The sequence below is a fragment of the Falco biarmicus genome, chromosome 5 (assembly GCF_023638135.1).
Source record: "Falco biarmicus isolate bFalBia1 chromosome 5, bFalBia1.pri, whole genome shotgun sequence".
Classification (NCBI taxonomy): domain Eukaryota; kingdom Metazoa; phylum Chordata; class Aves; order Falconiformes; family Falconidae; genus Falco; species Falco biarmicus.
The window spans coordinates 91,932,757-91,955,709 of record NC_079292.1 but is presented as its reverse complement, the minus strand read 5'-3'; the positions used below and the strand labels follow the sequence as shown (position 1 = coordinate 91,955,709).

General features: G+C 53.1%; 3 protein-coding genes across 4 annotated transcripts; 1 reads left to right on the top strand and 2 right to left on the bottom strand.

Moving 5' to 3' along the window:
• Positions 1–217: 217 nt before the first annotated feature.
• Positions 218–2,976, bottom strand: TPI1 (triosephosphate isomerase 1). Its single transcript, XM_056339112.1, has 7 exons — positions 2,792–2,976; positions 2,031–2,154; positions 1,863–1,947; positions 1,626–1,758; positions 1,325–1,410; positions 1,058–1,145; positions 218–793 (listed from the first exon to the last, which is right to left on the bottom strand). The coding sequence occupies exons 1-7, from the start codon at positions 2,901–2,903 to the stop codon at positions 675–677; spliced, it is 747 nt and encodes a 248-aa protein (XP_056195087.1). The 5' UTR covers positions 2,904–2,976; the 3' UTR covers positions 218–674.
• Positions 2,977–3,341: 365 nt separating this feature from the next.
• On the bottom strand, positions 3,342–19,507 carry USP5 (ubiquitin specific peptidase 5). 2 transcript variants are annotated; one of them, XM_056339055.1, is made up of 20 exons: positions 19,352–19,507; positions 17,791–17,916; positions 17,425–17,491; positions 14,023–14,156; positions 13,572–13,717; positions 13,082–13,266; positions 11,758–11,852; positions 11,042–11,235; positions 10,807–10,878; positions 9,410–9,491; positions 9,071–9,196; positions 8,478–8,631; positions 7,928–8,102; positions 6,448–6,536; positions 6,049–6,240; positions 5,368–5,511; positions 5,068–5,213; positions 4,829–4,982; positions 4,103–4,187; positions 3,342–3,933 (listed from the first exon to the last, which is right to left on the bottom strand). In XM_056339055.1, the coding sequence occupies exons 1-20, from the start codon at positions 19,457–19,459 to the stop codon at positions 3,840–3,842; spliced, it is 2,568 nt and encodes an 855-aa protein (XP_056195030.1). In that variant the 5' UTR covers positions 19,460–19,507; the 3' UTR covers positions 3,342–3,839. The 2 variants fall into 2 exon arrangements, with proteins under 2 accessions (XP_056195030.1, XP_056195031.1); XM_056339056.1 differs by having other exon boundaries at positions 6,118–6,240.
• A 318-nt stretch (positions 19,508–19,825) lies between these two features.
• Positions 19,826–22,279, top strand: CDCA3 (cell division cycle associated 3). Its single transcript, XM_056339113.1, has 5 exons — positions 19,826–20,013; positions 20,095–20,224; positions 20,316–20,552; positions 21,354–21,475; positions 21,888–22,279. Exons 1-5 carry the CDS (start codon positions 19,900–19,902, stop codon positions 22,026–22,028), a joined length of 744 nt encoding a protein of 247 aa, XP_056195088.1. The 5' UTR covers positions 19,826–19,899; the 3' UTR covers positions 22,029–22,279.
• Positions 22,280–22,953: the final 674 nt, after the last annotated feature.

Here is a 22,953-nt window from a genome sequence, read left to right as displayed (position 1 = left end):
CTAAAAGCTGTGACATGAGAAGCAAAATGCTCCAGGTGTGCTGCAGGTGAAACCTACAGTAGTAGCAAGGTTGGACCTGGGCAACACCTACTCTGGGTCCTCCAAGAAAAGCCCACAAAAACCACACCACCCTCTCTGCAACCAGCTACCTCCAGAAGGCGCAAGATCTGTATGCTGCTCATCCCCAGCTGCTTCCCAGTAACATCCAGGACACACCTTTGCTTTTTCTTTCTTTTATTTATTGTTCAGTATGGGACATAGGTAAGACATCTCACAAGGGTCTAAGCTGACAGGCTCCTTGCTGACAAGAGCTGAAGGATGCAGGAGACTGTAGATTCTTTTTCCTTTCCCCAGCACCAGTGGCCCTCTCTCTCCCTCCAGCACTGCAGGGAAAGGGGGAGGCACTAGCCAGGTTGACTGTGGGCTCTTACAGGTCAACAGGCAATGAGGATTTTGCCAATTCAGAGAGGAGGCTGTCAAGACTCTGCCAGGACAGGCTCCCACTAACAGGACTCCAACGTGTGTGTGGGTGGTTAGCAGCACAGCTAGAACAATGACTGTGGAGGGGGAAAGCCTCAGAGGAGGCTTCTGTACTGACATGTGTGCCACAAAAGGTCCCTTCTTGCTTCCATTTCTTGCTCTCAACCACAAGGGACTGCTCCTCACAGGCTGCTTCAGTGTTTGGCATTGATAATATCCACAAACTCTGGCTTGAGAGAAGCTCCACCAACAAGGAAGCCATCCACATCATGCTGAGAGGCCAACTCCTTACAGTTGCTGCCAGTGACGGAACCTGAGGAGGGAGCAGTATTTTAAGGTCAGATGTGGCCAGCTCTAGAAGATAGGGCCAAGGCAAAGGCAAGACCTGCAAACTACTCACCACCTGTTACTATGCAGGCAGTAATACTGTCTCCCATTTACCTGAGCAAGCTAGCAGGCAGTTCTTCATGCTCTGACAATCTTGTTTCCTCACCAGCAGAGCATGCTGTACAACTGCAGCTACAAGCAGAGAAACTAAGCGCTTCCTGCACTAAGAAGGGGCTTCAGAGTCATTTACCTCCATAGATGATCCTAGTTGACTGAGCAACAGCATCAGACACGTGGCTTTTCAGCCACCCCCGCAGCTTCTCATGAACTTCCTGAGCCTGCAATGGAATAGAAAGTGTCCCACTGAGGGCTGAGCCATTCCACATGCAATTCCCTTCCAAAGAGAAGGGAGGATCTTCAGAGATTCACTAAATCTTTAGAGAGAATCTCTGGGAAGATCCTTTGAGTGGAAAGGGTCAGCTGGTCATTTAGTCTTCCACTTTTCCCCTGCTCGTACCTGTTGGGGAGTTGCAGTTTTACCAGTTCCAATAGCCCAAACTGGCTCGTAGGCAAGAACCACTTTACTCCAGTCCTTCACGTTATCTGGGGAGAAGGCACATGTAAGCACAGTACCCCACACAGGGAAGGGCAGAGCTAGAAAAAAATTCCGGAACATGCAGGCCTTTTACTAACATGTTAGTGTTAATACTGTGTGTGAACATTTGCAGCAAGGTATCTGCAAACCTCACAAGGAAGGCCAGGATGGTCGTTTCTCAAGTGTCCAAAGCAGAAGAAGTGCACCTGTTTTCTTCCCTTACCAGCAATGGCCTTGGTCTGTTCAAAAACCACCTTCTCGGTTATGCCAGCTTCTCTCTCGTCCAGCTTCTCCCCAATGCAGGCAATAACTCCGAGGCCCTCAGCCAGAGCATGAGCCACCTTCTGCCCAATCAGCTGGGAATGGAAGAGAAACAAAGCCACAGGCAGGTCATATTTTAACTGCTTACTCCTCCAGCCTTCGCAGGGATCTCCGAGCTCTCCATTCCAGGGGAACTCACCTCATCAGACTCCCCAAAAACATGCCGCCGTTCCGAGTGGCCCAGGATCACCCACGCAGCTCCAATGTCTTTTATCATGGCAGGGCTGGGGAGAAAGGAGACTACTCGCACTCCTGGAGGAAGCCCCAGTCCCAGAGGCACTGTGGCCTGGCTGCCCCGCGGGCTCACCTGATCTCTCCCGTGAAGGCGCCCTTCGGCACCTTGTAGCAGTTCTGTGCTGCAACCCCAATCTTCGCATCCAGCTTCTGGCGGGCAAAGTCCAGGTAGATGGAAGGGGCTCCGCAGACCACCTCTGTGAGGCAAGGGGGTCGTCACCCCTGGGATGGGGCAGGGGCAGAAACTGCTGCCAGCCCCCAGCCCAGGGGTCACTGCTGCCCCCGCGCCCAGGAGGGCTCAGCCTGCCCACCCTGGCAACTTTGAGGACCCCCTACCCCATCCGATGACTCCACAGCGGGGGGGCAGCCCACCTGGATCAGGCTGGTGGCCAGTTTCTGCCGATCGCCTGGCCCGGGGGACACACACTGGGGGCAGGGGGGGGAGGGGGGCTGAGGCAGAGCCCGGAAACACACATACGGGGGGGGGGGGCGGGGGGGAATGTGTTCCCGGGCCCTGCACAACCCACACACACACCGGGGTGGTGGTGGTGGGGGATGGGCTGCGCAGGGCCCGGGGACACACCGCGGGGGTTGGGCTGAGGCAGGGCTCGGGCCGCCCGCCCCCCCGAGGCCTGCTGGGGGGAGGCCGACCCCGGCCCCGCCGCACTGGGGATGGCCGCCCGCGCCCGGCGGGCCCCGATCCGGTGTCGCGGGTATATTTAGCCCCGGCCTCGCGTTATATTTAGGCCCGGCCGCCCTCTGGCATTTGCCGCCGCCCGCCCGGGCCCCGCCGGGCCGCCAGGCGACGTGCGCTACGTGCGGCCGCGCGCTCACCGGTGTCGGCGGAGAGCTTGGCGCCGTTCAGCGTGTGGATCAGCTCGCCCAGGCTCTTCTTGTCGCCGTTCATCTTCCAGTTGCCCCCCACGAAGAACTTCCTGGGCGCCATGACGGGAGCGGGCGGCGGCCGGCACCCGAGGAGACGCGAAGGTCAGCGGCAGCGCGCGGACGCCGGCGCACGGTTTTATAGCACGAGGCCCCGCCCCCAGCCCCGCCCCTCCGGCTCAGGACCGCCCCCCCCGGCTCCCGCTGGCGCGGCCGCTGCTCCGGCCTTCGCCCCGCCCCAGCTCCCGGTGGCCCCGGCTCCCGGCTGGCCCCGGCTCTCGCCCGGTCCCAGCTCCTGGCAGGCCCGGCTCCGGTTCCCGGCTCCCGGTGAGCCCGGCCCCAGCCCCTCGCTGGCCCCGGCTCCCCGTGCCCCCCTGCCCCTCGGTGGGCCCGGCCCCGCGACAGAGGGCTCTGCTGCGCCGCCAGTGTCCCCCCCCGTCACGTCCTCCCCGCCCGGGGGCCCGAGCGACGCAGGACGCGGGTCCGGACACAAACCCGCGCGGTATTTTCAACTTTTATTTTGTCCCTCGTGTATTTTGGCATGTAAAGGGCACACAAGGCGGGGGGAGCTCTGCTCGGGGCCCACCCTGCTGCCCGCCCCTCGCCCGGCAGGGCAGGCAGGAGGACCCCCCCATACACAAGCCACACATACACACGAGCCCCCTCCTCCCCTTCGGACAAGGAGGTGGCATCACCCCCCCCAAGCAGCAAAGCACTAGGGCTGTGTGTCACAGGGTGGGGACAGTGAGGACATTTCCTACAGAGAGATATTTCCCCCCCCCCCCCCCCCGCCCCCGCCCCCGGACCCCCTTTGCTCATGGCCATGGAGGCTCCAGCCCCCGGTCTGTTAGTCAGGGACCTTCCCCACGTGTCTCTGCAGAGGCCACGATGCGACAAGTGGGGAAAAGAGAAGGACCCTGCTCTCATCCTCACTGCCCCCACCCCTTCCCCCCACGCCACCAGCCCGCTCTCCCCCCACCACACACAGCAAGAGGATGTTCTAGCTGGGAATCCGTTGATAGAAGTAGATGTAGCCCAAGTCCTTGGGGGGCTTCTCAGAAGCACAGACTTTCTGGTCATTGTAGATCACCCACCTGCAACAGGCAGAAGGAGCTCAGGGACACCATTCTGTGGCTAAGGTACCACTCGACTCCCCCGCCTGCTCCCATCCCTGACCCCCCAAGACCTCTGAAAGAACAGGGGTGGACAGTGATTTAAAGCTCCTGCTCAGAGCCCCCATAACACTCTGAAAGCCCCTCTTACCTGCCATCTTTCTTGATGTGACAAACGTAGTGTCCACACATAGTTGAAGTGCCCATGTGGCTGATGAAGGCAAATAGCTGATATTCTTGAGAGGAGAAAGGAAAAGAGGATCGTCAGGGAAAAAGGAAAGGCATCTTACCCCAAAACACCCTGTGCAAGGCCCTCCTCTAGGGAAGGCTCCCTGGAGGAAGCCCTGCTAGGTAATAATTTAGAATTGGTTCCCCATCAAGTGTAACTGTGAGTGGTTTAAGGCCAAATGTGCAGGGAAATAGGAGACGGTAACTTCAATTTAGCCTTCTGTCTTCCAACTGTTTATCTGTCCCATGGATGCCGGACAGGTAACGGCAGGGATTCCCCCTCCCTGTGGCAGCCGGCAGCTGAGCAGCACTGGCACCAGCTCTGCACACAGACTGGAACCTGTTTTTTCAATGGAAGCCTAAAGAGCAGAAAAGCCTTCTGGGACGACTGGGAAAACGCAACACAGCCCTTCCCATCTTTCACCTGATGGCACTTCCCCTGCCCCTCTCTCATTGGCTTCAGGTAATCCCCAGCCTGAAGACCCTACTTTGCCATCCCTCTCCTTTTCCTCCCTGCTTCTACCTCAAGCAGACCAGCTCTGTGGCAGCTGCTGCTGCTGCAACTGGTGGTACTGCACGGAGATTCGGGAGGATAAAGCCGTGCTAAGCCTGCATCCCAAAATCCACATTCCTACTGCTTGGAACTCACTTCCAGGCCCATCGCGCACTTTAGGACCCACAGGGACAGATTCAGAGATGGACTCGGCTGCTGAGCGCCCCTCTGAGATGTCCATAGCAGCTTCTGCATCAAGGTCATCAATGTGACTAAAGATCCAATCCACAGCACGCTCCAGACTGTTGTTCTGGAAGGAAGAAGAGAAGACTGCGAACTCGGAATCCCTGTTCCTGAGAATATCCTTTCACTCTCATGCCACCCATGCCTCTCACCGTGGCTCTAAGAGCTTTCATAGCCTGGTCCCGGGAGAAGCCCATGGAGACAATGGTGGCCACGCTGTCTTCTGAAGGAGGGTCTGGGCAGGCAATAGTTGACCCTGGTCCACTGGATCCAGGGAGAACCAACGGGTTAGCGAAGTCTGCAGCAGGAAACACAAGACAGCTCAGAGCCACCAGATCTCTCCAGGAGGGATACAGTCCGAGTCCAGACTACAGCTTTCCACTGCAGTAGAGGGACAGGAAGAAAAACGGCCCAAGTGCTAAAAGCTTCCCCGTGGCCATGCAGCCTCATACCTGGATCATCCATATGTGACATGACCCAGTTCATGGCAGCCTCAGCCCCACTGTTCCCTGTGTAATACACGGCTTTGCGGCAGGCATCCATGGGAAAGCCCATTTCCACTAGCTGGATTATCACCGACTCATCCAACATGGGTGCTGTGGGGAGACAGAGATTAAAGCCACCCACTCCCACCCATCCCTGCCTGCTCCGTTCTCTGCAGTGTCACACAGCCTCCCTGGCCACCATTTCCTGGCTTCATTTCACACAGAGTTCCACCTCTCTGCTCTTCCCATCCTTTACTGCCTTTTGTCTTCAGAAGGCGCAGTCTCACACACAGGCAACCCAGGGAACAAAAGAATTCAACTCGTGAACTCAAGAGCACTGGCTCTTCTGTGGCCTCCAAAGCCTACCTCACGCTGTGGCTTGTGAAAATAAAATACCTCTGCTAGTTAAGTCTTCTACACATCCCAGCTCTGCCTCCCCTAAATGCACTAGACATGCCACCTCCCAGTCTTCCACGGAACAGGAATCAACAAACTCCCTTGCATAACAGGCATGCAAGGGAGGCAGCTGGCATTTGCTGACAGATGAACAGGGAAAGTCTGAGCAAGTGGGAAACCGCTAGCATGGGAGACAAGGCAAGGAGAGCAAGGAAATGAGTCAGGCATCAGGAAGAGAGGAGAATCACTAACATGTCGGAGAGGAGAAGTGAGGGGAGCAGAAGGAGTCGTCGTCCTCGTTGCCATAGAACCCCAGGCTACCTTTGGGCTCATCTGGTGTCACCAGTGGGGGTGCAATGTCTGGCATTTCTTCTTCTCCATCTTGCAGCCCTGTTCCCTGCAGTGCAGAGATATCCAGCTCCTCTGGCATTTCAATGGAGACATCTGCAAGATATAGTCTTGCTCAGCCTCCCCACAGGGGCAGAGCCAAGGACTTGGCTGGGATATGTAGAAAGGTAAGTCCCTGGGGATGAGATGCACTGCAGCCTGCAGCTCCTTTTGGGATAGTTATGTTCTTTTTTGCAGTAATGACCACAATACCCATATGTGACTCCCAATATCTATATGTTCCATGCTTCTCATCCTCCTTACCAAGCTTTTTGGGCACCCAGTCCAGACCGAAAGTGAATTTCTTGATTTGGATCACCAGATAATCTGGGAAAGAGGCGAACCGTGTTGTTCTGGAAAAAGACAAATAATACTTTCAAATACTTTGTCAGCGATGACTGAAGGCACCTAGCTGATTCAAGAAATCACCAAGTGGAGACGTGTCCACAGCAGGGGATGCACACATCTGTGCAGCTCTCCTATGCTGAGCTTAAAGCTCCTCAAACACAGAACCTTTTCTAAAGAAGATGCTCGGACAAGAGAAGATGGAACGCAACATTTACAAAATCCTGGGGTATGAGGAAAAGTAGCACCCATTCTCTACATTCCAATCCTGTATTTTCAAGCCTCCTCAGATTTTAGTATTTAATTAGAAGTCTAACCTTTAAGCAATGTAGAGGAAATAACATATTTTATTAGACTGACAGATACAGCTGTGGGAACTGACAAGCTTTCAAGTACAAGAGCACTTCTTTGGATACGAAGCAGGAGCAGTGAATTTTAAGCTAACTGAATTTGATTGAACATTATTTGGTTAAGACAATTTGACAAAGAGGGTGTCTGGAATCTATGAAATAGAGGGGAATGTTTGTGAAGGGAGAAGCAGTAGTAAGAGAGACAGATACTTATTATGGGGGGTAATTGTAACATGCCATAAAATTAATTTAAGCAATGGTATATGTTCAATGCTAATTCTTACAAAGTGTTTGAACACAACTCACTACTTAAAAGCAAAACAGAACATTGCTTTCAATGTGATTGTGTTACTGTTTGTTTATAGTAGCTATTGCTTAATAGTAGAGTATTTGTTAGAAAACCACTTCCAATTCTTTGAGGACTACTCTCATTGTAGAGGAACAGTCAGTAGCATCACAGCAGGAAGGTGCTTACGCTTGTAATCTCACTACTCAGCTGCACTGTTGCATGTGCTGCAGGCAGTGAGACACATTAAAGCCATTTTTTAAACCTTGCTATTAGCATTTAAGTTAGCATTCTTTAGAATAACTCTAGGCCTTATAAATACATGCCATCAAGAATCTGTTAGACTCAGTGTTTTGCTCAAAATCTAATGGCTAAAAACTTCCTTCAAAGAAATTTTAGAGAACATGCAAGACCAGTGTTGCCATACTGTCAGTACTGATTTTAAAGCTAAATTTTGAATTTAGAATAAAAGCTGCTACTGTTCTTGGAATGTCACTGTATTTTCATAGGCCCTCAGCAACCAAAATCTGATGGTAAGGACTTCCCTAGCACTGCTGTTCTGCCCACTGTAATTAATCCCTTGAGGGCAATCACTCCAGCACTGATGGACTGGTTCCTCCTCTGCCTCTGTGTTCTGTGGGTCCAGGTGTGGAGGACTACAGTGCTTTGGTAACGCTTCTTCCCTAAGCAACTAAAAGAAGTCCCCAAAGAGGCAGCTACTGCCAGCTAGGCTATGATGAACTGGCAACTCACACACACTCACTTGAGAGCCACAGACTTGGCCTGCAAGGCTGTGCTCCAGAAATCATCCACCTGCTCTGGAGCTCCATAGGCCTCCAGGCAGGAGCTGAAAGGCACCTTGGCTCGCACCAGCTCAGGCAGCGGCTGCTTCTCCTCCTCTGCCTGCCTCTTCTTCTCCTCATATTCCAGTAGTTCATCTAGAGAACAAAGTAGGGGAATCAAGCACCATCATCAGTTACTTACAAAGCAGCTGGTGTAAGCTACACCCAGAGGCAGCACAGGACTTAGAGATACACGCCATCAAGAATGGAGCACAAAAGTAGACAATGCCTTCCAGAGCACTGCTCTGCTGCTGAATCCCAGCTCAGCTTGTGGTGTCACAGGGAAGGGCTCTAGAGGGACATCACCGTGTCACACCACCTCTGAAGAAATCAGCCTGATCCCACAAAAGCAGGTAAAGGATCTGGCTTCAGAAGTGGCAAAGTTCCTTTCTCCTTTAAGGAGTTCTGCAAGAATATTACAATATCCAAACATAGTCTTTGCTACTGTTCTGGCCTTGGCACATCACTGACCTTTGTTGAGCGCAGCATCCATGGGCACAGGCAGCTGCATAATATAGTCCACACGCTGGGTATATTTCACCTTTTCTGTGGCCAGGCACTTCAGCTTCTCCTCCACCAGAAAACGGAAGACCTCATTAGGATTCTCCGAGCTGCGGCAGTTCCTCTGCAGGAGGGGTTAGAAGGATGCATGTAACATCAGAATGGTATAAATTAGTATCTGCAGTAGCAGTGGTTCCACGTGGGACATGGCTAAAGAGTATTCACTTCTGTACCCAACCCACCGGAAAAGATGGCAAAGAGTAAACTAGAGCCAACTTCTCCACCCCAGGAACCCACGCCATTCCTGCTCCTAAAGAAGGCCATTTCCATCTCCAGCTGTGCCATTCCCAAAAGAGATTCCCCCAAGGAATCGGCCCTGAAAACACGGCCAAGCATCCCTTCCCCTCTGCTCCCGCAGGTGCTAGCCAGCCCATTTCCCTGCCTTCTCTCCCTCTCTCTGCTCTGATTGCCAGCTTCTCCCCGCCCCTCCTCCCTGCCCTGCTGTGGGGAGAAAACAAAGCTGGGCTTTTCTCCATGATTTGATAGATAGACTCAACCATTACCTCCACCATGTTGATGAAGTGCAGAAAGAATTCCTGGGCGTCCTGCTGTCGGTTAGTGGAAAATTCTGGGTGCCCCTTTCCAATGAGGGATTTAAACATGCGTGGAGCAATGCCGTTTTGCATACCCTGCAGATAACAAGGTGGAAGAGGGAGGTGGTCAGAATTTGCCAAGCATGATTCCTAGCATGTAGCACTCAGCTATGCTTTTCTTCAGGTGACAGGGCCCTGGAATAAGCCCCAGGACAAGTCTTCGGACAGGGCTCTCCCTCCTCTCCCATGTAACACACACAACACCTCATGCAACAGACATGCTGTGAGGATCCCATATCCAAGTCTCACCTTCTGATCGGGCTGCTGCTCCCCATCTGCAGAAGCTGGCTTTGAATACTCCCCAGAAAGCAGTCCGTGGCCCAGCTTGGCTCTGGAATGGTGAAGAAGTCACTGTTAGCATTGCAATGGTTTCTTCAGTCCCACATACTCCAGGAGCCACATCAACCCATCCAGCTTTAACCCTGCCACGGACTGTCCATCTTGCAGAGATCGCCTTTCCCTGCTGCACGAGCCAAGACCATCGTATCTTGCTCTGCTCTCTGGTCCCATGAGACATCGTGGACTTGCAAGTTACCAGGACTTCTGGGCACCAATCTCAACCGGTGCTCACACGTTGGGCAGGACATCAAGCAACAGCTGCTTTTTCCCCGCAGAAGGGCAGCTGGTGCTGAGCCACACAACTGCTGCGTAAGAGCCAAACCCGGCTGCAGCCTGCCTCGGGTAAATAGCAGCGTGCCTGCCTCCCTGTGCAGGAGGCACAGGGCAGAGTGAAATGGTCTGAGCCAGAAATAGCACTGCTGCGAGCAGACTGATTGCGTTTTCCTAGGGGAACGATTAAGAATGACTGCATGAGGCACTTGATGGACAACAGTGATGTTCAGCAACTTCCTCTTATGCTCAGACTCTCCTGCTGTTCCAGTTCACTCCAGTCCTTCCCCATGCCTGCTTGCCATTTGTCTGGAACCAAACCCTACCAATCCTCCCTTTGCCCAGGCAACAATCTTTCTGGCTGTCTCAACTTAATCCCCTCCTCAGTGAACACCTCACTCCAAGCTGTCCAAATCTAGAATCTTCCCTAACCATTGAACTCCCTTCCACAAACACCACCTTCCAATCTTCCACCCCACCCCTCCATACACTGCTTTCCTCTTTTAGAGCAGACATACTACAGAACTGATGTACTTAAAAACGCAACACTCCCCCAAATCTTGCGTGCCTTCTTCTGTAGATATTCACCTGCAACTGCTCACACAAAACCTCTTGCAGGAAGCCTCTTTAAGCATATATAAATTAACCCCTGAGAATGAAGTTGCCTAAATCTACGTATTTCTTTGCTTTTAGCCATCTCCATTGCAGACAGCAAGCAGCTTTTCGGTGTTACACAGACAGAATACACCCCCCAGAAAGCCCCCCATGGCAGCAGACGGCACTGTGTGCCCCACGTAACACCATAAGCGCCTCTCGTGAACAGAGGTGCACTCTGGCCTCTCCATCCACAGCATTCGGATAAACTTTTCTGGCTTAGATCTTTAGTGATGACTGAGGATCAGTGTCTCTGGTAATGGACACAGAAACAGAGAGGCAAGGCTCGAGGGAGAAACCTGCAGCAAGGCACACAGTAGCAGCACAGAGGGGACGCACCCAGGCAGCCTCAGCTTTCCTTCTCTCACCAAAACTCTACGTACACTTGTGTGCTGAAGTCCTGTGTGGGGTCCGAAGGTGCACTTTGGAATATCTTCTCCAACTTGTCCACATACCTGCAAAGCAAACCGGAGCAATCTAAGGGGCAAATGGGTTCATCTAGTAAAGACATAGTTCTGAGTCTGATTACTGTCATCAGAAGCTCCCAGCTCTAGGAGACCTTTGTACTGATCCCAGGGCATCCCAGGCTAATGGAAAGGAGTCATTAAGCTCACTTACTTTCTCTGGAAGTCTGGGATACTGAACAGCACCTGCATCACAGAATTGAGGTAGCAACTGTTGCCCAGGTTACGGATACCAGTGTACCCAGGCCCATAGAGGGGCTTGAGCTGCACGCCGGACTCCTGGATGAGCTCCCACTCCCCAATGCGCTGGTTCATGTCTATTTCCAGTTCTGTCATTGTCTTGTCTGTCTGTGGAGGGAAAGAACAGGAAAAACCATCAAAGAAGGCTCAAGGGAACATCAGAAGTGTGAAAAGTACAATGCTGTAGAGAAACACAGAATCAAAACCATTCTATTTTATTAAATTAGAAGAGGAGGAAGATACAAGAATTGTTTTCAGATATCTGAATACGTGGGACAGAGAGAGGAATGAGAAGAAACATGGGAGAAACCTGGACCATTCCCTGTAAAAAGGCATGGAAATCACACACTAACACTGAACCTAGGGAACAAAGCTCAGTGCCTGGGAACCTCCCTGCTCACAGTACCAACACAGAAACCCAAGGAAATACAACTTGAGGGGCAAGGAAGAAAGGCAGAGAAGGCAATGAAAGAGGCAGACAACTCTGCCTGACAAGAAACAAGGTTTCTTGACCAGGAATGGTTCTACATAGCCACAGAAAGCTGGGTCCCTGCTGAGACACCTTAGAGTTGCTTCTCTCCCCCTCTGGGCCTATGGAGGACCTGCCGCCCCCCCCCCCCCCCCCCTCACCTTCTGCATCTTGAGCATGTCAATCCCAAAGTGAGCAAGGTGTTCTGCCAGGTTGGGATCCAACACCATATCATCCTCATCGTAGGAGTAGACATCTGTGCAGGAACACAGAGGGAAAAGAAGAGACTTGTAATGCCTTGTGATCTAAAATTTGCCACCGGATGAAAAGAACAGAGCACTCAGGAGTGGGAGTTTTGGCAAACTGAGCAGCTGGGGTTTCTCTCCTTTCTCAGGAGAGTAGCACAACAGCTGGAACATTGAGATTCCTCCAAAACATGTGACAAGAAAACAAACTTTGTCATTGATCAAGGTAGAGGGATACATGTATACCTGGAGTGAGGAAAGTGGGTTCTGTACCATATACTCTCTGCTCAGGCTTTAAACACAAAATTCTTTGATAAACATCCCACCACAGAAAATAAGATGGCAACCCGGATAACGATTCTAAACCCCTCAAATTAAAAGGGAAGGGAGAAGGAAGGCAAGGTTTTATCAGCTGGTTCTTTGCCTGCTACAAGAAGCAGGTCATAGTGGGTATCCTGGTTTCAGCTGGGATAGAGTTAATTTTCTTCTCAGTAGCTGGTGCAGTGCTGTGTTTGGGGTTTGGTGTGAAAATAATGTTGATAACACACGGATGTTTTTAGTTGTTGCTGGGCAATGTTTATACTAAGTCAAGGATTCTTCAGTTGATTAGGCCCTGCCAGGGAGAGGGCTGGAGAGGCACAGGAAATTGGGAGGAGGCACAGCCAGGACAGCTGACCCAAACTAGCCAAAGGGACATTTCACACCACAGAATGTCCTGCTCGGTATATGAACTGGGGGTGTGTGGGGTGGCCGGGGCCTGCTAGTTGCTGCTCGGGGACTGGCTCGGCATCGCTCAGCGGGTAGTGAGCAACTGTGTTGTGCATCACTTGTTTTCTTTACTCCCTTCCCCTTGGATTTTATTCCTCTCCCTTTCTCCCTCATTTTCATTATAATTTTTAGCGTTATTATTATTGGTTTTGGCTTATTTTATTTTTATCATTTAATTGTTCTTATCTCAACCCTCAAGTTTTACATTCCTTCCCGATTCTCCTCCTCATCCCTCTGCAAGGGGGTGGGTGGGTGAGTGAGTGGCTGCATGGCACTTAGTTACCGGCTGGGGTTAAACCATACCAGTGGGAAGGTTCACAACAGGATGACACCTATTACCATTCCAGGTAATAAGATGGGCAACACCAGCCTGATACCTGGAAACCTTCCCTGATTTGCCCTGTCAGAGACCCCAGCCAGCCCGAGTGGTGCCTGGCACAGCTATAATCCTTAGGGGGTCCCCCCTTCTCACCAGCCCCATCAGGAGTAATTGTTCCCAGTTTCACAGCCAGTGGGTAGCCAGTTTCCCGGTAATGCTCGACGGCGTGATTGTTGCCACCGCTGCCATCAAAATAGCGCCGACCGCAGAGGATGGCTCCGTCGGTCATGTTCAGCCACAGGTTCTCCCTCATGTCACACTTGCTGCACTTCCAGCCACTACGGACAAAGAACAGGGAAAAAGAGATTAGGGTGAAAACCTTCAGGTTCTGCCTCCCAAGCCCTTTCCATTACTACCCACTGACCATAGTGTAAGCACTCTCATTCCTCTTTTACTTCAGAACACTGAGCATCCTGAAATAACACCTTAGTTTGCCACTTCCCCTGAATTTACTATGACAAGGCACACTCAGAGACTCACAAAAGAAGTCTCGTCTGCTGCTGCAGTCCAGGACAGGAGAAGGTGGTGACGGGGATGGGTCTGGGGTACAGAGCAATAGAGCTAGTTTCAGTACTGTGCTCACCATGGTGGGATGCGGACATCATTCTGAAGTTGGTGCAGGGAAAAAGCATGTTTGGAAACACGTCGAACCTCCCCATCCCAAGCCTGCACCTCCTGCTTCCGTGAGGCTGAATCTGCTGTCAGGATAGCCTCAACCGCACTGGCAATCTGGAATTAGGACAGCAGGAAAAAAAAATATGAAGGGCACAAGGGAAGAAGCTTCCAGTGCCACAACACTCCACATTTAGCTTCAGATTGGCAAGTCAGTTGTGCTAGGGCAGCATTCAGGAGGCTCAGTCGTAAGCCAGGATTCTGTAATATAAAGCACTGTGTAAGTGCAGGGCAATCCTGCTTATTGCAGGCTGAGACTTCGCAGCAGCTCTGCAGGATCCCTTTTACAGGACAGCAGTTCCTTGTCTGTAACGGTGCATTTCCTTCTTGCCAATAGAAAACAGCCCTCTGCCCAAACATACCCTGTCTCTGACCAGGTCTGGTAGTCCCTCCAGCCCATCACGAGGAATATCCAAATGCTCTGGGAAAATTACTATTTTTACATCTTCGTCATATTCAAACTTTTCCTCTGTGATGTCAAATCCACCTTCTACACCTATAGGAACGAAAAACATTGTAGTAACGGGTAAAACCTGTGGATAACTGGCTAGCTGAAAAAGGTCTCATAGACATAGTCCAGCTGGCTGGACAAAAATGCACATCGCTCTCAGCTTATCTGAAGGAAAGCAAAAATACACTGTCTTTGGCTGCCCTTGTTACACAATAACAGGAAGATTTCGGTGGGAAAAGAATGTTGCAGGTGGGAACAGATAACTACAGAAGAGAAACTAGGGGCGGGCTTGGTATTTAGGCAACTAACCAATAATGAGCTTAACTTTTGTAATATGTATGAGCTAATTATAACAAGGCATAAAAGGTGACTGTAAGAGACAATAAACAAAGTCTGCTGATCACTCATATTGAGTGACTGTGTCTTCCCTCCGTCGCAACAAAAACCAAATAGCTTGCAAAGCTGCTTTGCCCGTAGCCTACATGAAATAAGGCACCAGGACTAAGACAAAGTTCTTGATCAATGATCCACAATCCTTCTTCCACTTCTGGATACCAAAGTTTCTGCTGGTGGTGTGGACTTCACAGGAGCAAATATAAGCCTAGCAACAACAGGTTTGCTTTTCCCAGCTCTTTTTTTTTTTTTTAATAGATGCTTAGGAGGAATCTCCAGACCCCGAGTACAACCAAAAAAAAAGACCTGCTCTAAAGAGACACTGGCCAGAACAGAGCTATGACAAAGCACTGCTGTTCATCCTTCAGAGTATATCCAAGACGACGGATGGTGATATGCACAAAGTGGTCACATTCTAACCCAGTGCAAAGGTCTAGTCTACCAGCATCTTTAAGGAGCCTGGCTCTGCTTCTTGCCTCTTCCAGGAAGGACAGTTCAGAGTCCTGAACTTGGGAAAGGAGAACCAGGAGTTCCTCTGGAACCAGAATATCCTGAATTACAGAAAAAGTCTTAGGAGAGGTACAGTGCTAGTAGTTTCTCATGCCCACCTAGCCGTGCTTTCCAGAGGTTGCAACAGAAATGGGAGTTCCACATATAAAAGGTTATTTGCCTGATGACAAGGGTAATGGACACTCACCCAAAACATCTGCAGTGCAGGGAGCAGTTTCTGATTTATGAAGGCACTCAGGGAAAAACCTTGGCCCTTCCCGTTCTCCAGGCATTCACATCTTACATCCCAGAGGAAACAGGCAGAAGACATATTGCTTACTAGCAGCCTTAATCCCCTATGTTTTTTTAACTTAATTTCCTTTATTTCTTTAAAAATGGCATGCTGCGACTGCAACAGATCTTGGGAGATCTGTAGCTGCAACAAACCTGTGAAAGGAATACGAGGTTTTTCTGTTTAGTGTCTCTGCCTCAAGAATCCTGTGCGTGACACAGTCCCAGTAACCATTACTACATTTGGTTAAAACATTATTGACAAAAATACCCGGTTCCTGTGATCTCCTGCAACCCTCTCATTAGATACCTACAATTTTTAGGCTATGCACAAACTGCTACATATGAATACAGGCACTGCAAGCCTGAGTGATTTTAGAAATACCTGAAAACAGTCACCAGCATCATGCAACAACATACCCAGATAATCCTCTTGGTGGCTCTTCAGCACATCCCAGAGATCTCCTGTCACCACTTCAGAGTAAAGCAATACACAGTCCCTCAGGGTATTTATTACGCAATTCCTGAACTCTAAACAGACTAAAACAGACTGGTGAGGTCCCCTCAGGTGCTTATGTGAACTTTCTGAGGCTGCAGATGAGGAAGAAGGTCTTCAGCCAGCAGACTGCCTTCTAGCCCTTCTTTCCCTCCATACAGCCAAAAGCTTGCCCAAAGTACACTATCTCCCTCCCCACAGCTGTATCTAAACACCACAGACTCCAAAAGCCATCCAACTGACACATGGGCATGGGAAGCAAGCACTACAAGGTTTTTTCCCCCGTGGAGAGGGAAGGTGAGGTACACAGGGATCAAGGGCCACATTTTGCAGCCAATGACATTTTGCTCCTAAGTCCTTCTAGTACTTTAAAAAAGTCTCCCATGTTAGGATTCAATAAACCACCACAGTTTAGCTTAAAAAAATCAGGGGGTGGGGGGGGAATCTCTCCTGGATTTAACATCACTGCCTCACGGGGCTAATACTTTCTTTTATTCTCTCCTGCTCCACCCATGCCGCTAGGCTGTTATCACAAGCAGGTATTTGCTGCCCCAGTGACAACACTTGCCTCAAGACCTTTGTAGAATTGAGGATGCAGAAAGAAGTCATAATGCAGACTGTGGAGAGACTCGTCTCTCCAAACGTAGCATAATCATATACATAAAAGCACTGGCTATCTGAAGAAACATAGATTTTTAGTCTCAGTTTTGCTAGAAGTGACCTTTGGGACTCCATTCACCTCACCACAAAAACAGGGAGCAACTGAACGTCTTAATACTGGTGTTTGTGCTGTGGCAGCAGTGGAGTCACTGGGCATCTGTTACACAATGGCACAGCCAGGGAAAAAGTGAGCAAAAGGCAAGACGTGTACGGCTCAGGTTCTGCATTTCCCTCTAGTGGTCAGCTTCCAGCAAGCCAAGAACCTATCTCTACTAAAATAATGTCCCTACCTTCTGCTTTATAGATCTCCATAACGGTTCACTAATTACTAGCTGAGACTGCTCCAAATGAGAAAACTTCATTGATTGCCATGACAGCCTTCTCAGTAAGTGCAAGAGAGTAATGGAACACCAGCCATGTTTTTCAAAAAAAGGGCTTGTTTTTAATATTTTAAATGTGCACATGTACTTCCTTCAGTATCAGTCTGGTATTTCAAAGACCTATAGAGCCAAAAACATTAAGACGGCATTTACCAGTAATTTCTTCCCCACCTATATATGTAACACTAGTTCAATACCTAAGAAGTTTAAAAAGCAGTTTTTCTGTCAGAAACTTCAAACTTAAGAGTTTCTCAAACTTCCTTCAGCCCTGCACTGGACACATTTGCATTAAGCAACAGCCCTATACTGGTTACAGCCACACCAAGGTGAGTCAGACATAAGGAGTTATGAGAGGATGCAAAACATATTTATCTACAGAAAACACAATGCAGCTTTAAACACAGAACAAAACTACCACCTCAACAACTGTTCTGCAGAAACTGCCCATCTAAGACTCACTAGAAAACACAAAGTTTGAATTCGGTTGGGGATGCTAGCTTCAACTAGCCCAGAAGAGGAAAGGCAAAAGAGACTGGCCACAACGCCAGGCAGCTCCAGGACTGGCTCAAAACAAGGATGATATGGTACACAAGTACTTTCTTACCAATGGCCAAGCGAGTTGGCTTCTTCCTTGGGGGGTCCCCCGCACTGGAGTTGGTGTCTTCTTCCTTCTATTGGGTCGAGAAGAAATAGGGAATTAGAGTTCAGGGGGACAGGCAAGCTGTGTCAAGCCTTAAAGATTGAAATTAAGCTACTTTGAACACAGAAAGAGGCCAGGCAGAAACAGCGTGGGCAATCCATGCAACAATCAGCATAAGCAGAGCTGGAGAACTGGTGCCCACCCCAGTGCACCAAGAACAGTATCAGTTACACTATATAGAGAGAAAACTCTGTATCTGACTGAACACAGAGACACAGCCCAGCTCTCAACTTCAGAACAGGTTTGACTGGACGTCTTTTTATTTTTTACCAGTTTACGTGTTCTTTTGAGGTGCAGGTAGACCCGCTGGCCTGTTTTCTGGTAGTGCTTTTCCACATATTGCTTCCCAAAGCCCAGGAACGTGTTCATGCAGATATACAAGCCGCCATCTGACTCCTGGAAAGACGGAAAGATAAAAGCTGAAGGGAGGTGGTAAAGAACGCCATTCTAGCTGCCAGGATAGGCACAGACTTACCTCTAGGAACACTACTCATTACTGATTAAATCATGGCTACATTCCTACGCACCAGCCACTTGGTAGGCTAGTCAGAAATAAGACGGCAAGCCCCAGCCTGGCTGTCCCAGGAGAACAGGTACTCCTGTTGAGATGATGTATTTGAAAACCTATTTGCCTGTTTATTTATGGCAGGATGCTACCAACTCAGGAAAGCCCAAGCTTCCTTAGAAGCTCATCTCGCAAAAGGCCTCAGCATGCACAGTTGACAAGTTCCGAGTGTGGTACAATCACTGCCAACAAACCCATGCACCCTGTCTGAAAGCACAGTAATCCCCAGTGCCGTAGGGAGCGTTGCCAGACGACAGCGTGGGGAAGGTTAACAGACCACTCTTGGATTTTCTGCTGCTGCGTTCAAAAGCTTGTGAGTGGCTTCGACAGGGCTCCAGAGCCAGCCCTCGCCATCCCACTGGCACCTGGGAAACCCCACGCGGGTCCGTGGAGAGCCCTTTTCATTCAGCAGAGCGAGCCCTCTGAAGCCGATGGGGCCCGGCCCCACAGGCAGGCAGGCTGGGGCAGGGGGCACTGCCTGGGCCCCCACCCTGATCCCCACTGTGGAGCAGCGGGAGAGGGGCAGAGCAGGGGCTGCGGGGCCAGGTCCGCCGCGGGCAGCCAGGGGGGCCAGGCTGCCGGCTGCTGCTCCCTCGCAGGCCGCCCATCTCCCTGCCGCTGCCCGGTCCTTCTGGGCTGCCCGGTCCTTCTGGCGGGACGGGGCGCAGCCTCGATGGGCGCCCGAGGAGGGGGCCTCGCTCCCCCGCCGCCCGGGTCCCCCCCCGGACCCGCCCCGGCCAGGCGCGGGCAGGGAAGGAGGCGCAGCGATGCCGCGGGGTGGGGAAGAGACCACTGCCATCTTAATGACACAGCACCGACTGCCCCCCGCCTGCCGGGCCGCGCCACGCGGTGAGGCCAGGGGGGCTGCTCGCCCCCGGTTAGGGCGGGACCCCGGCCCGCCCCCCGGCTCTGCAGGGCCCGGCAAGCACCCGCAGAACGCGGGGGGGGGGAGGGGGGGGGGGGCACACGCTCCCCCGGCGCCCGGAGCCGGGCCGGGCCGCCACCGAGCGGGGCGAGCGAGTTGCCCACGCCCGCTGCGGCCCCAGGACTACAGCCCCCAGCGCGGCGCGGGCGGGGGGGCGCGGCCCAGGGCACGCCGGGCCCTGTAGTCCCCGAGGCCCCGCGCTCCGCTCGGCCGCGGCCCGCTCCGGCCGCCTGGGGACCACAAGTCCCATCGCGCCGCGGGAGGGCGGCTCGGTGGCGAGCGGGCGGGCCGGAGCGGGGCGGCGCGGGCGGGCAGGCGAGCCGGTGGCAGGCCGCGCTTACCGGCGTGTCGAAGGAGAAGGCGCACTCATCCTTGTGGACCCGGTCGCCGGCCTTGGGCACCCGGATGGACGGTAACACCGAGAGCAGCGCCTCGCTCAGCTCCGCCATGACAGCGGCTCACTGCGGCACCGCCCACAACCCCACCCTGACCAATCGGAGCGCGGTGTGGGCAGCCGCTCTCTGGCCAATCCCGCGCCCGGTAGCGAGGTGGGGGGCGGGGCACGCAGCACTGCCTGAGCGGCTCGTTCAATCGCAGACAGCTTCCCTCCGTCACGGGAGGCGGAGCCGGACTACTCCACCAATCGCCACGTCGAGCGGGGCGGAGGAGCTTACCCAAGATTGACAGCGTGTCGGAGGCGGGACGTGCCGGGCGGGGGCTGCGAGGTGGCCCCGGCGGGAGATGGGCGGGGCGAGGCTGCCCCGGGGGTGGGGCGAGGTGGGCACGGCCTCCTCTCGCGGGCCAATGGGGCCGCGCTGCCCGGGGCGCGGGAGATTTGAATCGCGGCGACGGGTGGGCCTGGGAGCTGCGCGGCTCGGCGCCCACCGCCATGGGGGTCTCCGGCAGCGCCCCGGCCAGCCCCGCCGCCCCGCTCTGCCGCCCCTCGGCCCACGTCAGCGACCCCCGCTCCCCCAGCGCCGGCATCTTGCGCACCCCCATCGAGGTAGGCGCCCCCCCGCCGGCCGCCCACCCGTCGGCCCTCAGCGGCCTGGGCCCACCGCCCCGACGTGTGCCCTCTCCTCAGGTGCTGAGCTCCCCGCTGGGCAGCCCGCAGGCCGGGCCCGCCGAGCCGCTGCCGGGCACCGGCCAGGGCCGGGACCCGCGCTCGCCCACGCCTGGCATCTTCCGCACGCCCGTGAGGACCCTGTCGAGCGGTGAGTGAGGCCGCCGCGGGAGGGCGAGGGGGGGGGGCGGCCCCGTGGGACCCGCTGCCTCACCCCCGGCCCGGCCCTACCTCCCTGGCAGGCAGCCTGGACAGCCTGGTGAAGCAGCTCAGCGAGGCCTTCGGCGTTGGGGCCGCGGCCCCGGGGCCGGCGCCGCCGGGAGAGGCCTGCCCCGCCGCGGAGTCGGCCAGGCGGAGCTCCCTGCCCGCCGGCGGCCCGTGGCTGCCCGCCTGCCTGGGGTCCGAGGCGGGCAGGCCGCCTTCTCCCAGCGCCGTCGCGGTCTGGCAGCCCCGCCTGGCCGGGCCTGGCTTCTCCTCGGGTAAGTGCTCGGTGCGGGGGTGGTGCCCGTGCCTCCCCCGGCCTGCCCGCTTACAGACACTCCCCGGCCCCCATCCCCCAGTGCCCCTGCCCGCCCCCGGGGCTCTGCGGCAGGCCCCCCGGGACTGCCGTTCTACCAGTTGGTGTTGAAAAGCAGCCCTTGCGACTCGCAGCCAACGCGAAGGGGTAAATGTACGGCTCTGAGAGGTAAATGGCAGCTCTTCCTCCCTGGGACGGGTTTGTGACTGGGGGGGCTGGGCCGGGGTACCTTCCCTCCGGGGAGCCAGGCTGGGGAGCACATCCAGGTGCTGACAGAGCTGGTGCCTCAGGGAGCTGGGACGCTTCAGCCTGGAGGGGAGTAGGCTCAGGGGAGACTTCACCAACACATGTAAATACCTGGAGGGAGAGCCAGGATCTTTCCAGTGGTGGGACCAGAGGCAATGGGCCCAAGTAGAACACAGGAGGCTCCATACGAACACCAGCAAACACGTTTTTTCCACTGTGAGGATGACTGAGAGGTTATGGAGTCTCTGTTCTTGGAGATGATCAAAAGCCATCAGGATGTGGTCCTGGAGGGCAGCTGGCTCCAGGTGGCCCTGCTAGAGTGAGGCAGGTTGGGCTAGATGTCCTCCAGAACTTACTTTGACCTCAGCCTTTCTGTGATCCCTGTACCTGGGAGCCCTGGGGTAACAGTCTCTGCTGTGCAGGCAAGCAAGCTAGGTCATAGAGGCCAAGAGGCATTTAAAATCAGGGACACTCTAGCCTTGTCATGACACACTGATGTGTTTCCTCCTGTTACTAGGGGGCAAGCCTGTAAGACGCAAAACCAACAACAAAATCATGGCAACATCTGGTGGAAATGGCCGTTCTCCCCTCAGCATCCTGCAAGATGATAATTCCCCCAGTGCTACTGCCCCTCGCCAGGTAAAGCTTAATGACTCGTACTGTGGGAGGGAGAATGGGCTGACACGCTACCCCCCCCCACCCCCAAATTCTCAGATTTCTGTATTTTGTAGGGCCCCAGTTTGGAACTGTAGCTTCCTAGGCCTGTAGAGCGTGGTGACTTCATGGTATTTTTCTGTTGGTCAGTCTTGCGCCTGGATGCCTCCAAGTCTCGTTCACTGTCTGTACCTCTGGCCTTACCGTGATGTTGCCTGCTTTGGTGCATGCTTCCCCTTTAGGCTCTAGAACAAAGTCCATCACTCCTAAACATTATTACAAGAGATCCAAAACTGAATGGCCTGAAAATGGGCTAGGTGTTTGACTGGGAATTGGCTAACCCTCAATTAACTTCTGTTTTACATCGAATGTTTGAGGGTTTTTTCTGCTTCTCTAGGGTAAGAGGCATGTGTTGGGAGAGAACCTTGGGGAGAAGAAGGAAGTGACAGTGGATCTGAGCAGGAGCCTCAAATCTGGGAACTGTGCTTGGAATGACTTGAACAAAGAGAACCAGCAGTGTCCTTTTGTGGAGAACTAGAGATTTCCTTTTCCAGGATCTTGCTGTAACTTGCTTCTATGTTTTGGGAGCCTTCTGGGGTGAGAAATCCTGCAACAGACTGAAACTCCAGACTTGAGGTTATTCTTGACTGTCCCTGTTGGGAAAAGAACGCTCTCCTGGCTTTGCATGTCTTATGTATAGTACAGGCTTTGGCTCTTCTGTTGTATATTGGCTGTATTGACTTACTGTGGAGTTCTTATCTGTAGCAAATAAATCTGTGTTGAACCTTTGCTGGCTGTATCTGTCCTGATAGGACAGTAGGTGACCTCCTCACACACACATTTGCCCAGTACAACGTTTTTGTTGGGGACAAGGGTACAGGAACAAATAATTCAGCCTTCCATTAGCCCTAAAACTCAGCTCTGTTCCCTGCCTGTAACACGCTGTGGTGGAGCTGTGCTGGGAAGGGTCTGACCTTGAACCTATGTGCTACAGAGTGGGCTGGGAAGCTGCAGCTCTGTGGGAGCCTGATGTATCTAGCGTAACTTCTGGAGTTCTGCACCTGTGCTGGACTGAAGCTAACATATGCAGAGGACTGTAGCCTGTTGCAAGGGTCTGGTACGGAGGGTGAGTTCTAAACCAAGATAAGATAGTATTGTCCATTAATATCTTGACCTTCTGTTAAGTTGCTACACCTTGTGGACCTTCAACTCTTCCTAGCAGAGCCTTGGCACCCCAGGATGTTGCTATGAGGCAGCAAGTGGCAGAGAGGCTGAATATAATGGCTGTGACCTGTAATTGAGCTCAAACCTCTCAGGTTTGCAAGGATGCGTTTTTCAGCTCTCTGTTCCCACTCCTGGGCAGCAAGGCTTAGGGCTAACAGCCTCTCCTCAACTAAAATACAGGTGGGGAGTGCATTCCCCGGGGGGTTTTGAGGCAGAGCAGGGCCTGTGGGTGAGATGTT

Bases quoted from the DNA above. Each gene is read 5' to 3' on its own strand.
- TPI1 (XM_056339112.1), bottom strand. From the start codon at position 2,903: ATGGCGCCCAGGAAGTTCTTCGTGGGGGGCAACTGGAAGATGAACGGC. The intron at 1,948-2,030 runs GTGAGCCCGCGG...CTTTCTCCCCAG, and splicing joins GCCTTCACGGGAGAGATCAG to CCCTGCCATGATAAAAGACA. The intron at 794-1,057 runs GTAAATGACTCT...CTCCCTCCTCAG, and splicing joins AACTAGGATCATCTATGGAG to GTTCCGTCACTGGCAGCAAC.
- USP5 (XM_056339055.1), bottom strand. From the start codon at position 19,459: ATGGCGGAGCTGAGCGAGGCGCTGCTCTCGGTGTTACCGTCCATCCGG. The intron at 13,267-13,571 runs GTGAGCACAGTA...CTTTGTCCGTAG, and splicing joins GATGTCCGCATCCCACCATG to TGGCTGGAAGTGCAGCAAGT. The intron at 11,236-11,757 runs GTGAGGGGGGGG...TTCCCTCCACAG, and splicing joins ACATGCTCAAGATGCAGAAG to ACAGACAAGACAATGACAGA.
- CDCA3 (XM_056339113.1), top strand. From the start codon at position 19,900: ATGGGGGTCTCCGGCAGCGCCCCGGCCAGCCCCGCCGCCCCGCTCTGC. The intron at 20,553-21,353 runs GTAAGTGCTCGG...TCCTGTTACTAG, and splicing joins CGGGCCTGGCTTCTCCTCGG to GGGGCAAGCCTGTAAGACGC. The intron at 21,476-21,887 runs GTAAAGCTTAAT...CTGCTTCTCTAG, and splicing joins GTGCTACTGCCCCTCGCCAG to GGTAAGAGGCATGTGTTGGG.